At 34.8% G+C, this 12,168-nt stretch overlaps 1 protein-coding gene across 1 annotated transcript in view; it reads right to left on the bottom strand.

Annotated features, from left to right (window-relative positions):
- Positions 1-12,168, bottom strand: part of Trdn (triadin) — a 59,731-nt gene that overhangs the window by 13,873 nt on the left and 33,690 nt on the right. The window contains exon 4 of the mRNA XM_090337752.1: positions 3,959-4,037. Within this exon, the coding sequence (XP_090193878.1) occupies positions 3,959-4,037 (79 nt within the window). The remainder of the gene's footprint in view (positions 1-3,958; positions 4,038-12,168) is intronic.

Below are 12,168 nucleotides of genomic sequence, written 5' to 3'. Positions count from 1 at the left end.
ATCCAAATCTAGCCTAGGCAGAAAATCCCATTAAGTCGTATCTACAATTAACAAGGAAAATACTCCACAATTCCTAGGAAAGCAAACCTGTGATTCAAGTGGTAGAATTCCAGCCTTTAGCAAAAATTCCAAGTATGAACTACAGATTCTGAAATAAGCCCCCATTAACCCCTATATATATGTATGTATATATGTATATATACATATATATATACATACATATATATGGACATGATTTGGCCAATCACTCAAAAGTTAAATTTTTATCTTATATCTATGTGTTATATATGCGTGTATTTGTAATAAATGTATGCACATGTATACATGAATCTAAAAATTTAATTTCATTCACAAAAATGATTTGAGAACCAATTCCACTTACACTGCTGTTCCTAGCCCCAATAAAATCTGCTGTTACTTCCTCATGAGTGAATGGACACTATGAAGACAGTGATACATAAATTTGTATTGAACTTCATATTTGAAATTTTCAGATGCAGCTTTCCTTGCTTTCACAAAGGGAAAACTTATGTATTTTACATGAGGATATATTTAAGTAGATGTAAGAGAAGATAAAAATAGAAGTTTTCACAATACAGGATGGCTAAATAAATTGACAAACATTAAAGGTGTTTTTCTAAAGTAGTTTGGTGTGTGCAGATCCACTTTCACCTTTCTTCTTTGGCTCTTTAGAATCACTACTAGCTAAATCTCTTGGTGGCTTATGATGCCAAATCCTGCAATTGCTTCCGAAAAGCTTAAGAAGTTTTAAGCCAGTCAATTATTGTCACAGAGTTAAGTTATACATTTGAATAACATTCTTGACAATGTACATGTGATACATTCACAGAATTTCAACATATTTGTGGAAATAGGAGAACAAACTGATGTCTTAACCCTCAGTACCTGAAAATATGACCAAATTCATAATTTTATCATTAGCGAAGTAATTAAGTTAAAATAGTGTTATTAGGTGGACCTCCTGCTGTACTTAAATATAAAGGAAATTCACACAGATGCATTTTGCCCCAGGAAATGTTAAAAGGGGAAGCACAGAGAGAGAGTTAGATAAATGAAGACAAGAAATGGTGAAAATGCAGTCAAGAACTCAATGCATACCTTACAAAGTTAAGAAATATGAGGAAAAGGGTGAGTTGGAAGGGATGGGTGAGAATATTGAGGTAGGTAACATTCACAAGGGTATAGTATATTCATTAGTTGCTTTGTTTAATAATAACTCCTTTGTACAACTACTTGAAGATAAGAAAATAGAAAGAGTCAGAGAAAAAGAGAGTATCACCTGAAGAACACCAGTAAAAACTGACATAATTTGTGTACTCCAGGATTACTTTAAATCTCAGTACCTACATATTAAATCTGTTATGCTTTAAAGGGATGAAGTTTGGATTACAGCTGTAGCATAAAATATCTATGCACCTCAGTAATGGACAGCAACAGACAAAGAAATCAAATCTGAAAATAAATCACAAGTAAATTCTAGATTCTACAATTTTCAAGACCTAGGACTAGCAAGGAAAAAAGAAGAAAGGAAGCACCACTGTATAGACATTTATTGCTCATGACACGAATTACTGCATCATATTATCAAATGATTACCAAGTGTATCAAACACATGGTTATTCTCCTGTATAATAATTAGTATATGTCCGGAGTATATATATATATATATATTCACAAAAAAATCCTTTAGCAGAAAAAACTCATAAATGCTCTCTGATGCTGAAATCAATGTTGAACAGGTGAAGCTCTGTTTTCACTTTTTGGAGAACTCTTCATTTTCCTGGAAAATACTTCATGTATTCAAGCAGTAATATGTAGGTGCCTAATCTCAAGCCTGATCTTTGAGAAATTCATTTTAAACTTCAGCCAATTTCACTTTTGTAATTATGGAAGAGTCACTAGTTTAATAAACCCACTCCACAACCCACTGCTCAGTCTTTGAAAGCAGGATTCCAGCAGAATGGGGTCCAAATTACAAATCATACCCACTGCATCACCATATCTGCAGCAGCAGAAACAGCTCTTAAATTAACAGTAGAGATTCCAACCACCCAGAACCAGTTGAGTTTTTATTTAACCATCAGCAAATGGAAAAGCTAGTCCAGTCAGGGTTCCTAGAATTTCCCTGACCAAAGGAATTTAAGAGCCCGACAAGGAAAGTGAACAATACGAAGACATTAACTCCCAAAGTACAAGTAAAAATAAGTTTCTTTTGAATGAATTTCAGTGTCTTGTTTGTGCAAGTTGTTAGCTGAGCAATCTGGAACAGATTCAAACATTATGATTAAATTTGAGCTCTTCCCAGAAAATACACAAAGTGTAGTTATGAAGAGCAATGACATGGTTCTGTAATTCAGATAAAGATTCTGTTGTAATTTAAGAGTTTCTAAGACTATTACTTGGAACTTTAATAACGTATTTATAGCAGGTAATTTTCCATAGCCAATTTTGCATGGTAGTTGTTGTAAAACATTTTACTTATTTATTTTTAATATTTTTAAATCAGTCATGGGGCTTGAACTCAGGACCTGGGAGCTGTTCTCCAGCTCTTCAGCTCAAGCTCTACCACTTGGAACCACAGCACCTGTTACAGTTTTCTGGTGGTTAAATGGAGATGAGTCTCACAGACTTTTCATGGCCCAGGCTGGCTTTGAACCGTGATCCTCAGATCTCAGCCTCCTGAGTAGCTAGGATTACAGGCATGAGTCACTGGCTCCCAGCAGAACATTTTATTTTTTGTTGCAGGAAATGTATTTATGTATGTTACATATCGGGTGATAATTGAGATTGTAGTATTTTGTCTTGGTTCATCTGAAGGCAGGTAAAAGTATTAAGAAAACATGCTTTGAACATGTTTATTTCTACAAGTTCCTTTATTTTTGTTATGAGCATTAGGTAGTCAGGCAAAGCAAGTTATGAATACAATGCATTTTGATCACCCCTTTCATGACCTTCCCACACCCTTTATGACTGCATTCTATCCCCCTAATTCCTTTTAATTCTTTTATTATTATCTGGATTACCCACAGAAAAGTGATGCCTGTTAGGTAAGCAAGGTAATGCTGATCATAGTTAAGATGTTTCTGCTGCAAAACTGCACTTCCTGGACTCGGTTCATTACAAAGGATTAGGATGCATCATGCTATTACAGTCCATTTGCCCTGAGATGTGGGAAAATTATAAGGAACAGCCTTCAGAGAAGTAACAGAGCGCCTCCACACTTCCCCATGAAAGATCATGAAGTCAATACATGGCTTGAGAAATTCATGTTGAAAACAAAATAAAATCTGACTCATTGCTGTCATGAATTAAAAGAACAAAAAATGATTTTCTCATACCCAGGTCACAAATATTCCTGTGGAACTGTTGACTTTATAAGGCCAGTTAGAACTAATTGAAAACTATCATGTTGAACCAATTCAGATGCCAATCATTAAAGAGTCATTTAAGGTCTGGAGGTTGGCGTAGCAGTACAGTCTAGCATGCATGAATCCCTGGGTTCAATTCCTTGGTTGCTACAGACACAGAAAAAGCCAAAAGTGGTGCTCTATGGCTCATGCGGTAGAGCACTAGCCATGAGAAAGCTCAAGGACAGTGCCCAGGCCCTGAGTTCAAGCCCTAGGACTGGCAAAAAAAAAAAAGAGTATACATTTTGTATTTGTGCCTGAAACTAATTGAGGAGTAAATTTACTTGTGGAAATAATAACATTTTTTTAAGATACAAAACCAAGAATCATAGACATTTTTATTCTTCCATATAAAATTACAATGAAAATATTCCCTAAATTGTAAGAATAATCACGGCTTCAGACATGGTTAAAATGGTCTTTTACCTAGCAAAAGTTAGTCTGAGTTAAAAGGTATAATATACATATATATATGATTAAACATATGTATATAATATATCATAAAAGAAATATAAAAATGAAACATTTACCTTTAGTTTGTATTTTCCTTTCAGATTTCTCTGGTTTTTCAGTCTTTCCTTTATGTATTTCTAGAAAAATACAGAATAGCTTTAAAATTTTTTGTTTAAGGATCATAAAATTTAAATTAGGCCATTGCTATGATCTCACTTTTTAATTTCATCACAAACCATATTTTTTATAGCTAACAAGATTACTGATGTCTGAAATTTCATTAATAGGAGAAAACTTAGGGCCACTGCAAAAATAAAAGTTATTTGTAAAAGTTTAAAACTTTATATTGACAAAGATATTAAAATTTTCACTAACTGTAATTATGTTTTCTTTCCATTACTCACAGTACAAATATGAATATGATTTAAATTTAGAAAGTCTTAGCTTGAGGAATTAAATGCAGAATTTGTGAAATAAACTGTAACTATTGTGTAATAGGAAACACATTTAAGAAGAGTTCACTAAATCTATGCTTATAATCAGTATTTGGCATTGAATTTAACCAAAAATTACTTCAAGTAAATATGATGCATTTCATAGAAAAGTTAGTTGGATTTTTTTTCTAAAAATCATACTTTAACAAATTTATTCCATTTGCTTCTACATTCAGTGTAACTACAAAGTCTTAGAAAATCTGAATTTATAATTAATTGTAAATTATAGAAGTACATTCGAATTTAAGGTTAACAGATATGATCACTACCTCTGAAAAGTGACTTAATCTTAAAATATTATGTTTCATCATAGCAAAATGTTAATGATATGTATCTATTTATCATAACTTTATCCCACAGATGTTCTGAGATGACACTAGTAACCGCATGGATTTAAATTTTTCTTTTTAAATTTGAGTTTGTATTTTTGCGATCTTCTCAGAATCTGCTATAAGCAAAACCTACATATCTTCAGAAAAGACAGTCTTTTTAAATTAAATTTTATTGTCAGGGTGATACAGAGCATGGTTACAGTTACATAGTAAGGTAATGAGTACATTTCTTGTCAAACATTCATACTTCCTTCCTTGTTTTTCTCCCACTTTCCCTTTTCTTCAACCGACTTCCTAAATTGTAAAGACAATTTCCAACCTATTGTTTTGTGAATATTGTTGTATTGGTTCAACCAGGGGGGAGACAAAGAACAAAGACAGCTATTAAACAGGTAATCATCACTACCAACATTTTCTTCCTTAAATTCTCACTGCTTATCAGTCACTTTAACATACACAGCTCCATTCATCAACCTTCATCTCATCCCTGACTTCAAATATGCCTAGAGATAGGCAAAAGATATAGAGCGCTCATCCACACCTATGAAAGCACTTGTCCAAATTGCAATGTAAGATCACCAGTAGACTAGTCTTTCCCTCGTTCTCAATGCTTTGCTTATCTCTTTCTGTAACACCTCCAATATTTGCTTCATGGCACTGTTTTTTCGCCTTCGCACTATTAACTTTCAGATTAGTGAGCCACAGAAAGAGAGGGTAAGACTATGATTTTCCAAAACTATTTAACAGCATTCCTAGATCCTATCTCATGTTCATAACCCTCAACTGGACTAAGCACATGCAACATGAACATCTAGTAGGTGTGACATTAGACAATGCAAGTGTAGACAGTGACAAAGTACTAGTGGGCTAATTATTTTGGAGCCGAGATTCTCAATGGAGTACATTTTGCCTAAAAGGTACTTTTGGCAATGCTTCAAGATGGTGTGTGTGTGTGTGTGTGTATGTGTGTGTGTGTGTGTGTGTGTGTGTGTGTGCTCATAGTTCTGTATATGCTCTTGGATAAGGCTTAAATGAGTAACTATAATATTGTAATAGAATGTAGGCCCATTCTAGAGTTTGGAAACAAACAAGAGGAACTTGAGATTTTTGAAGAACACTGATCAGAATCTATTCCTGTCATTCAGTGATGTGCTTGATGCCACCATTTGAGATAGCAATAGACTATTTAGTCAGACACAAAGCAAAAGGGATTCCTGTCACTAGCAGTCAAATAGATGAAATTGGACATTATATGAATTCAGACACAAATATCACATGTTCTTTCTCATATGGAAGCTGTATATGTTTATCTGAAACTCAGAGAGTGATTAGGAATTAGAAAAGTCAGTAGTTTGGGAAAATGGTGAGTGGATATGATCAATATCCACTGTCATCTATGCATGGGAATATCACAGTGAACAACATGTAGGAATAAATCTATATTAATAACTAAAGAGAGCATGGCTTAAAGAAAAGGGAAGATGGGGAATGGGTAAATATTTTCTATGAACCCTCCATAAACACATGGAAAAGGACTAATTCTAAAACTGAAGATAAACATTGGTAGGCAGATGTACTTCATCACTTATTTAAACACACGCACACACACACACACACACACACATACCTACAAGAAAAAAAATGTGAGTAAGATTTGTTAGAAAATCTGGCGATTTATTTCAGATAAATTTTTTTCATTCCATAATGAGTAGAGGTATTGCATGTTGGCAGCTCAAACCAAGTATAAGAAATGTGTTCCATGATCCAAACTGAAGGAGAAATTAAATAGCTCTGCATGTTTCCTAGCTCTGTAATAGTTTCCTTAGGGATAAGGTTCCATCACTGGCATCACTGCCTGTGGCTATCAGATATCAGAAGGAGCCAGTAAATGCCATGCATGGTGTCCCAACTTGTCTCCTTGAAAATCAGCCGGGAAATGATGACCATTCAGGCTCCTGTGCCATGAAATGACAGCAGGTTACCAATTTAGACTTAAGATAGACAGTGTTCTCATACAGAGACCATGTCTAATTTGTTGCTGCCAGTGAGCCAGCAAAAGATCATTTGTATAGGACTGGATAGTTAAAATTAAATAATTCACATCACTTTTTTTGGCCAGCTCTGGGGCTTGAACTCAGGGCCTGAGCACTGAGGCTTGGCTTTCTCAAGGCCAGTGCTCTACCACTGAGCCACAGCACCACTTCTATCTTTTCAAATGGACGTGGTACTGAGAAATCTAACCCAGTTCTTCCTGTACCCTAGGTGAGCACTAGGCCAAACTCCTGGACCTCAAGTCATTTATTTTTATTATATTTTATTGTCATGGTAATGTATAGAGGGGTTACAGTTACATTCATCAGATAGTGGGTACATTACATCCTGAACATTGATACCCCTCTCATGTTTTTGTACTCCTTTTCCTCCTCAACCCCTCCCAATCATCTTGTTTTCCCCCCTCCCTTTCCTGTTTCAAACAAACAAATAAACGTTATACAATATACCAGGCCACAAAGTTAGATACAATAATAACATGAGATAAACCATAAGGGGGAAAAAAGAGAAAAGAAATAACTTCAAATAGTACATTACGAATGAGAAATTTATAAAGCACTTATTTTTTCATATATTTTTATTGTAATTAATAGAAGGGTTACATGATATTTGCCAGATAGATGGTGCATTAATTCCCATACATTGATACCCTTTCACGTGTCTTGGTCTCCCTTTCCTCCCCCCCACCCCCACCACTCACCTTGTTTTCCCCCGTTCCTTATCCAATTTCAAATAACCAAATACAAATATATCTTATATATCAGGTAACAAAGTGAGATACTGTAACAATATGAGATAACCAAGGGACAGCAAAAGAGATGAGAGGTAACATAATACCTTAAAAACAACAATCATTCATTATATGGCTTATGTTTCTATATCCTAGAGATCCTTTCATTTAGCATCCTACTATATGGCCTTTTGTATCAAGGTTTTGCTGTATTGCAAATCTCTGCTAGTAGAGTCCAAGGTTCCTACTGATTATGACAAATGAGGGAAACCATTGAGCCTAAGTTCCTTTGAGTCTGGCTTACTTCACTTAATATGATTTTTTTCTAAGACTTTCCATTTCCTAACAAATGGGGCGATGTCATTCTTTCTGACAGCAGCATAGAATTCCATTGTGTACAAATACCACATCTTGTTGATCCACTCATCAACTGAGGGACATCTATGTTGGTTCCATATCTTTGCTATGGTAAATAGTGCTGCAATGAAAAAGGAAATTAAAGCAGAACTGAGGAAATGGAAAAACCTCCCATGTTCCTGGATTGGAAGAATCAACATCATGAAAATGACAATCTTGCCAAGGGCTATCTACAAATTCAATGCAATACCCATCAATATCCCAATGTCATTCTTTAAAGAAATAGAAGAGGCAATCCAAAATTTCATATGGAATAATAAAAGACCCCGTATAGCAAAAACACTTCTTAGCAGTAAGAACAGCGCAGGAGAAATTTCAATACCAAACTTTAGACTCTATTACAGAGCTACAATTATCAAAACAGCTCAGTACTGGCACAAGAACAGGCCTGAAGACCAATGGAATAGAACTGAGGACCCAGATATTAAACCACAAACCTATGGCCACCTAATCTTTGACAAGGGAGCCAAAAAAATAGAATGGAAGAAAGCCTCTTCAACAAGTGGTGCTGGCAGAACTGGTTAAGCACCTGCAGAAAACTAAAGTTGGATCCTTCTTGGTCACCCTGTACTAGAATTAACTCCAAATGGATCAAAGACCTGGAGGTAAAAACAGACACTCTGAAAACTTTACAAGAAGGAATAGCAGATACACTAGACCTCCTTGGCACAGGTCAAAACTTTCTTAATAAGGACCAAGGATCACAACAACTCAGAGAAAGGCTGGATAAGTGGGACTGCATTAAACTGCAGAGCTTTTGTATGGCAAAGGACATAGCTAGTAAATTAATTAGGAAGCCTACAGAGTGGGAGAAGATCTTCACCAACCATACAGCGGACAAAGGCCTCATATCTAAAATATATCAACAGCTCAAAAAATTGAATCACTCCAATACTAATCTCCAAAGTAACAACTATCCCATTAAAAGATGGGCCAACGACTTAGAGTCTTCTCTGAAGAAGAAACGAAAATGGCCTATAGACACATGAAGAAATGCTCAACATCTCTGGTCATAAAAGAAATGCAAATCAAAACAACTCTAAGATTCCACCTCACTCCAGTTAGAATGGCCAGGATCAGGAAAACTAATAACAACAGATGCTGGAGGGGATGTGGCCAGGAGGGATCACTACTACACTGTTGGTGGGAGTGCAAACTCCTTCTACCACTATGGAAAGCAGTATGGGAGTGCCTCAAAAGGCTAAACATAGAGCTCCCCTATGACCTTACTTGGCATTTACCCAACCATCCAGAAACAAAGACATACTATAAAGCACTTATTACCCTATGTTTTTCAGAGGCTTCAAAAAGTTTCAAAGTTAGTGATGGTAATACTAGCACTTAATTGTAATAATTTTTCTATGCTTCCTGTAACATGAAAACAATGTACAAAAAACTGTATTTAAACACTAGTCTTTAAGCTGTGCCCTAGCAGCTCATGCCTGTAATCCTAACTACTCAGGAGGCTGAGATCTGAGAACTGTGGTTCAAAGCCAGCCCAGGCAGGAAAAGTCCATGGTACACTTAACCTTCAATTAACCACCAGAAAAACAGAAGTGGAGCTGTGACTCAGAGTGATAGAGGGCTAACTTGGAGCCAAAGAGCACAGGGACAACACCAAGGCCTATGGTTTAATACCCACAAGCAACAGAAATTACTCAAAAAAATTACTCTTTAAAGAGCTGAGTATTTAAACTTGAACCAAATCTGAACACAAGTGACAGAGCAAAGGACAATCATTATCTGCCTCCGAATAGAGGTGTTTTGGAAATAGATAAAAGCCAAAAAACCAATGTCTCTGGAAGATGTTAAGTCTCACCTGATGATCATTGGAATCAAAGCTATTTTTACAACTGGAAAATCCTAAGCATTTTGTGATTTAGAAGGAACAGAGATAAAAGTATTTCAATTCAGATATGAGAGTAATCTTAAATGCTTAAAAGGCAACTTAAATTTGAAATAAGTAACCATTTGAGCACACTTAAGAGTAAAAGGGTTGGGAGATGGTAGATTATTTCTTACCTGCTCTTTACAACTGGGCATAACTACAAAATTGAATGTAACGGCAAATATATAAGAAATAGACTTTGAAGAGTAATTTTAGAGCTATAGATAAAACATAGTGGAATAGAGCCCTTGCTGCCATGAATGAGGCTCTGTGATTCCTAGAAATACAGAAAATAAATCTTGTTTTGATTTTTATGAAATGGTGAGAAAACTTGAAGAAATTTCTGTTTGATGAAATAATATATCTGAAGGGTATTTTAAAGCCACAAAAGTTTTCATATTACTCAGATGTTTTCTTTAATCCTTTTTCTTTGGAACACTGAGAAGCTAAATGATGGTCAAATTGAGGACAGCATGAATATTTCTCAGTACATTAATGTATCATAGATGTTTATTAAAATATACCAAATTATATTCAGACTACTGTATTTCTCATACTCTGTCATATTGTTAATTTTCTTTCTAGCAGAGTGCACTGTTCAATTCTAATGAAAAGTAAGAGGAGAAAAATATTCACCTCTTTTAAGCTAATTTATTACTTATGAGTATGTAGGCCAACTGCAAATATAGAAGCATAGGTAACAAATGAGTGCATCACACTATAATAAAATGTATACATTTATCATTATTGTTTCAGTGGAAAAAAATTAGGGGCAAGTTTTAAAAGTAGAATATGCTACTTCATCTGGATTACTACTTCTTATGGCTTAAAGAAAGTAGACAAGGGATCAGGAGCATGGCCTAATGGTAGACTGCATGCCTAACATGCATGAAGGCCTGAATTTTGTTCCTCAGTACCACATAGACAGAAAAATTCAGGCGTGGGGCTGGAACTTAAGAGTAGAGCACTGCCCTTGGGAAAAACCTAAGGACAGTGCTCAGGCCCTGAGTTCAAGCTCCAGGACTGGCAAACAAAGTGGACAAAATATGTATTCTTCAATGTAGTCTTTACCTGACTCATGTAATTGTAATCCTTCTACACATCACTTCTATAATAACAAAGTAAATGAATCAAAAATGTATTCCTTCAATTTTCCTTTTCCTTCATTCACTTTTTGCTATTGTTACATTCATCTAGCATTTCCTGTTAATGATTAGACTAATTACAATGATGTCTGCATTCCTTTCATTTACTGTTTATGTATTTATGGTATGTGATGTATATATACACAGATATAGGTAGGTAGGTAGGTAGGTAGATAGATAGATAGATAGATAGATAGATAGATAGATAGATAGATAGATAGATAGATTTGCAATACAATTTGAGGTTTGGCAAGTTTGCTGTTGGTGGACATCTGTGAATATAAGTACGGACATTACTGAACCTGCAGTTTCCCAAACTGGAATTTTCAGTGTGTTCACTTGGTGTATTATATGTACTAATTATACATTAAATGTACACATAACAGTCAGAATCCCCAGTGTTTCCAAATTTGCATTGAAAATTCACTCCAGTAATTTCTGTCAGAAGGTATTTATCTTAGTCCTATGTTTACCACAGTGGCAATGGCAACCATTGATTATGTCTTCAGATATTTTCAATAAACTGAGTGTGCCTTCTACTTACTTGCACCCTGGGAAGAAAGGTGGTGATGGGCAAAAAACTTTGTGCAGGATAGTGGAAGCAACAATAGAGAGGGGAAGTGATGAAAAAGGACAATGAATGACTTCTAAAAAATTAACTTATTTCATAGTTAGTTCCCCCTAGGTCACTTTGTTTTATTACGTGTATTTTTCTTTACAACAAACAGCTCTTATCTATTATCATAACAAAGCTCATTGTTGAGTACTTTATAATTTTGTCTTAAATATACTGGCCAGTTTAAAGCAAGTATTTTTATCTATTGATGTGTTGCTCTATTAATAAATTCAAAATGTAATCAATATATGACAGAAACAGCAAGTTAAAACGATAATCTCTGTCACCAAGGCAACTATCTCCTGATTCAAAATGACAACTCACTTTATTAAATTATTATGTGGGCTGTGGATTTCAAAGAATGCCTTTCATCTTTGTTTTCTCTAGATATCTTAAAAGAATGAGGTAACATAAAAAGGTCTTTTAATTTTCTTTTTTACTATTAACATTTTAAATTACACATTTGAACACAGTGGCTATTTGTATGATTTTGCTAATTGTCATTAGAACACAAAAAATAATTATGACTGACAAATTAATTAAAGGACTGACAAATATATTAATTTTAGTGTCTAATTAAATAATAATGTGATAGAACTCTCAATATTTTAGA

Source organism: Megascapheus bottae, chromosome 8 (assembly GCF_031878675.1).
Source record: "Megascapheus bottae isolate mThoBot1 chromosome 8, mThoBot2.hap1, whole genome shotgun sequence".
NCBI classification, from domain to species: domain Eukaryota; kingdom Metazoa; phylum Chordata; class Mammalia; order Rodentia; family Geomyidae; genus Megascapheus; species Megascapheus bottae.
The sequence above is the reverse complement of the archived record's forward strand: the minus strand, read 5'-3'. Positions and strand labels throughout refer to the sequence as shown.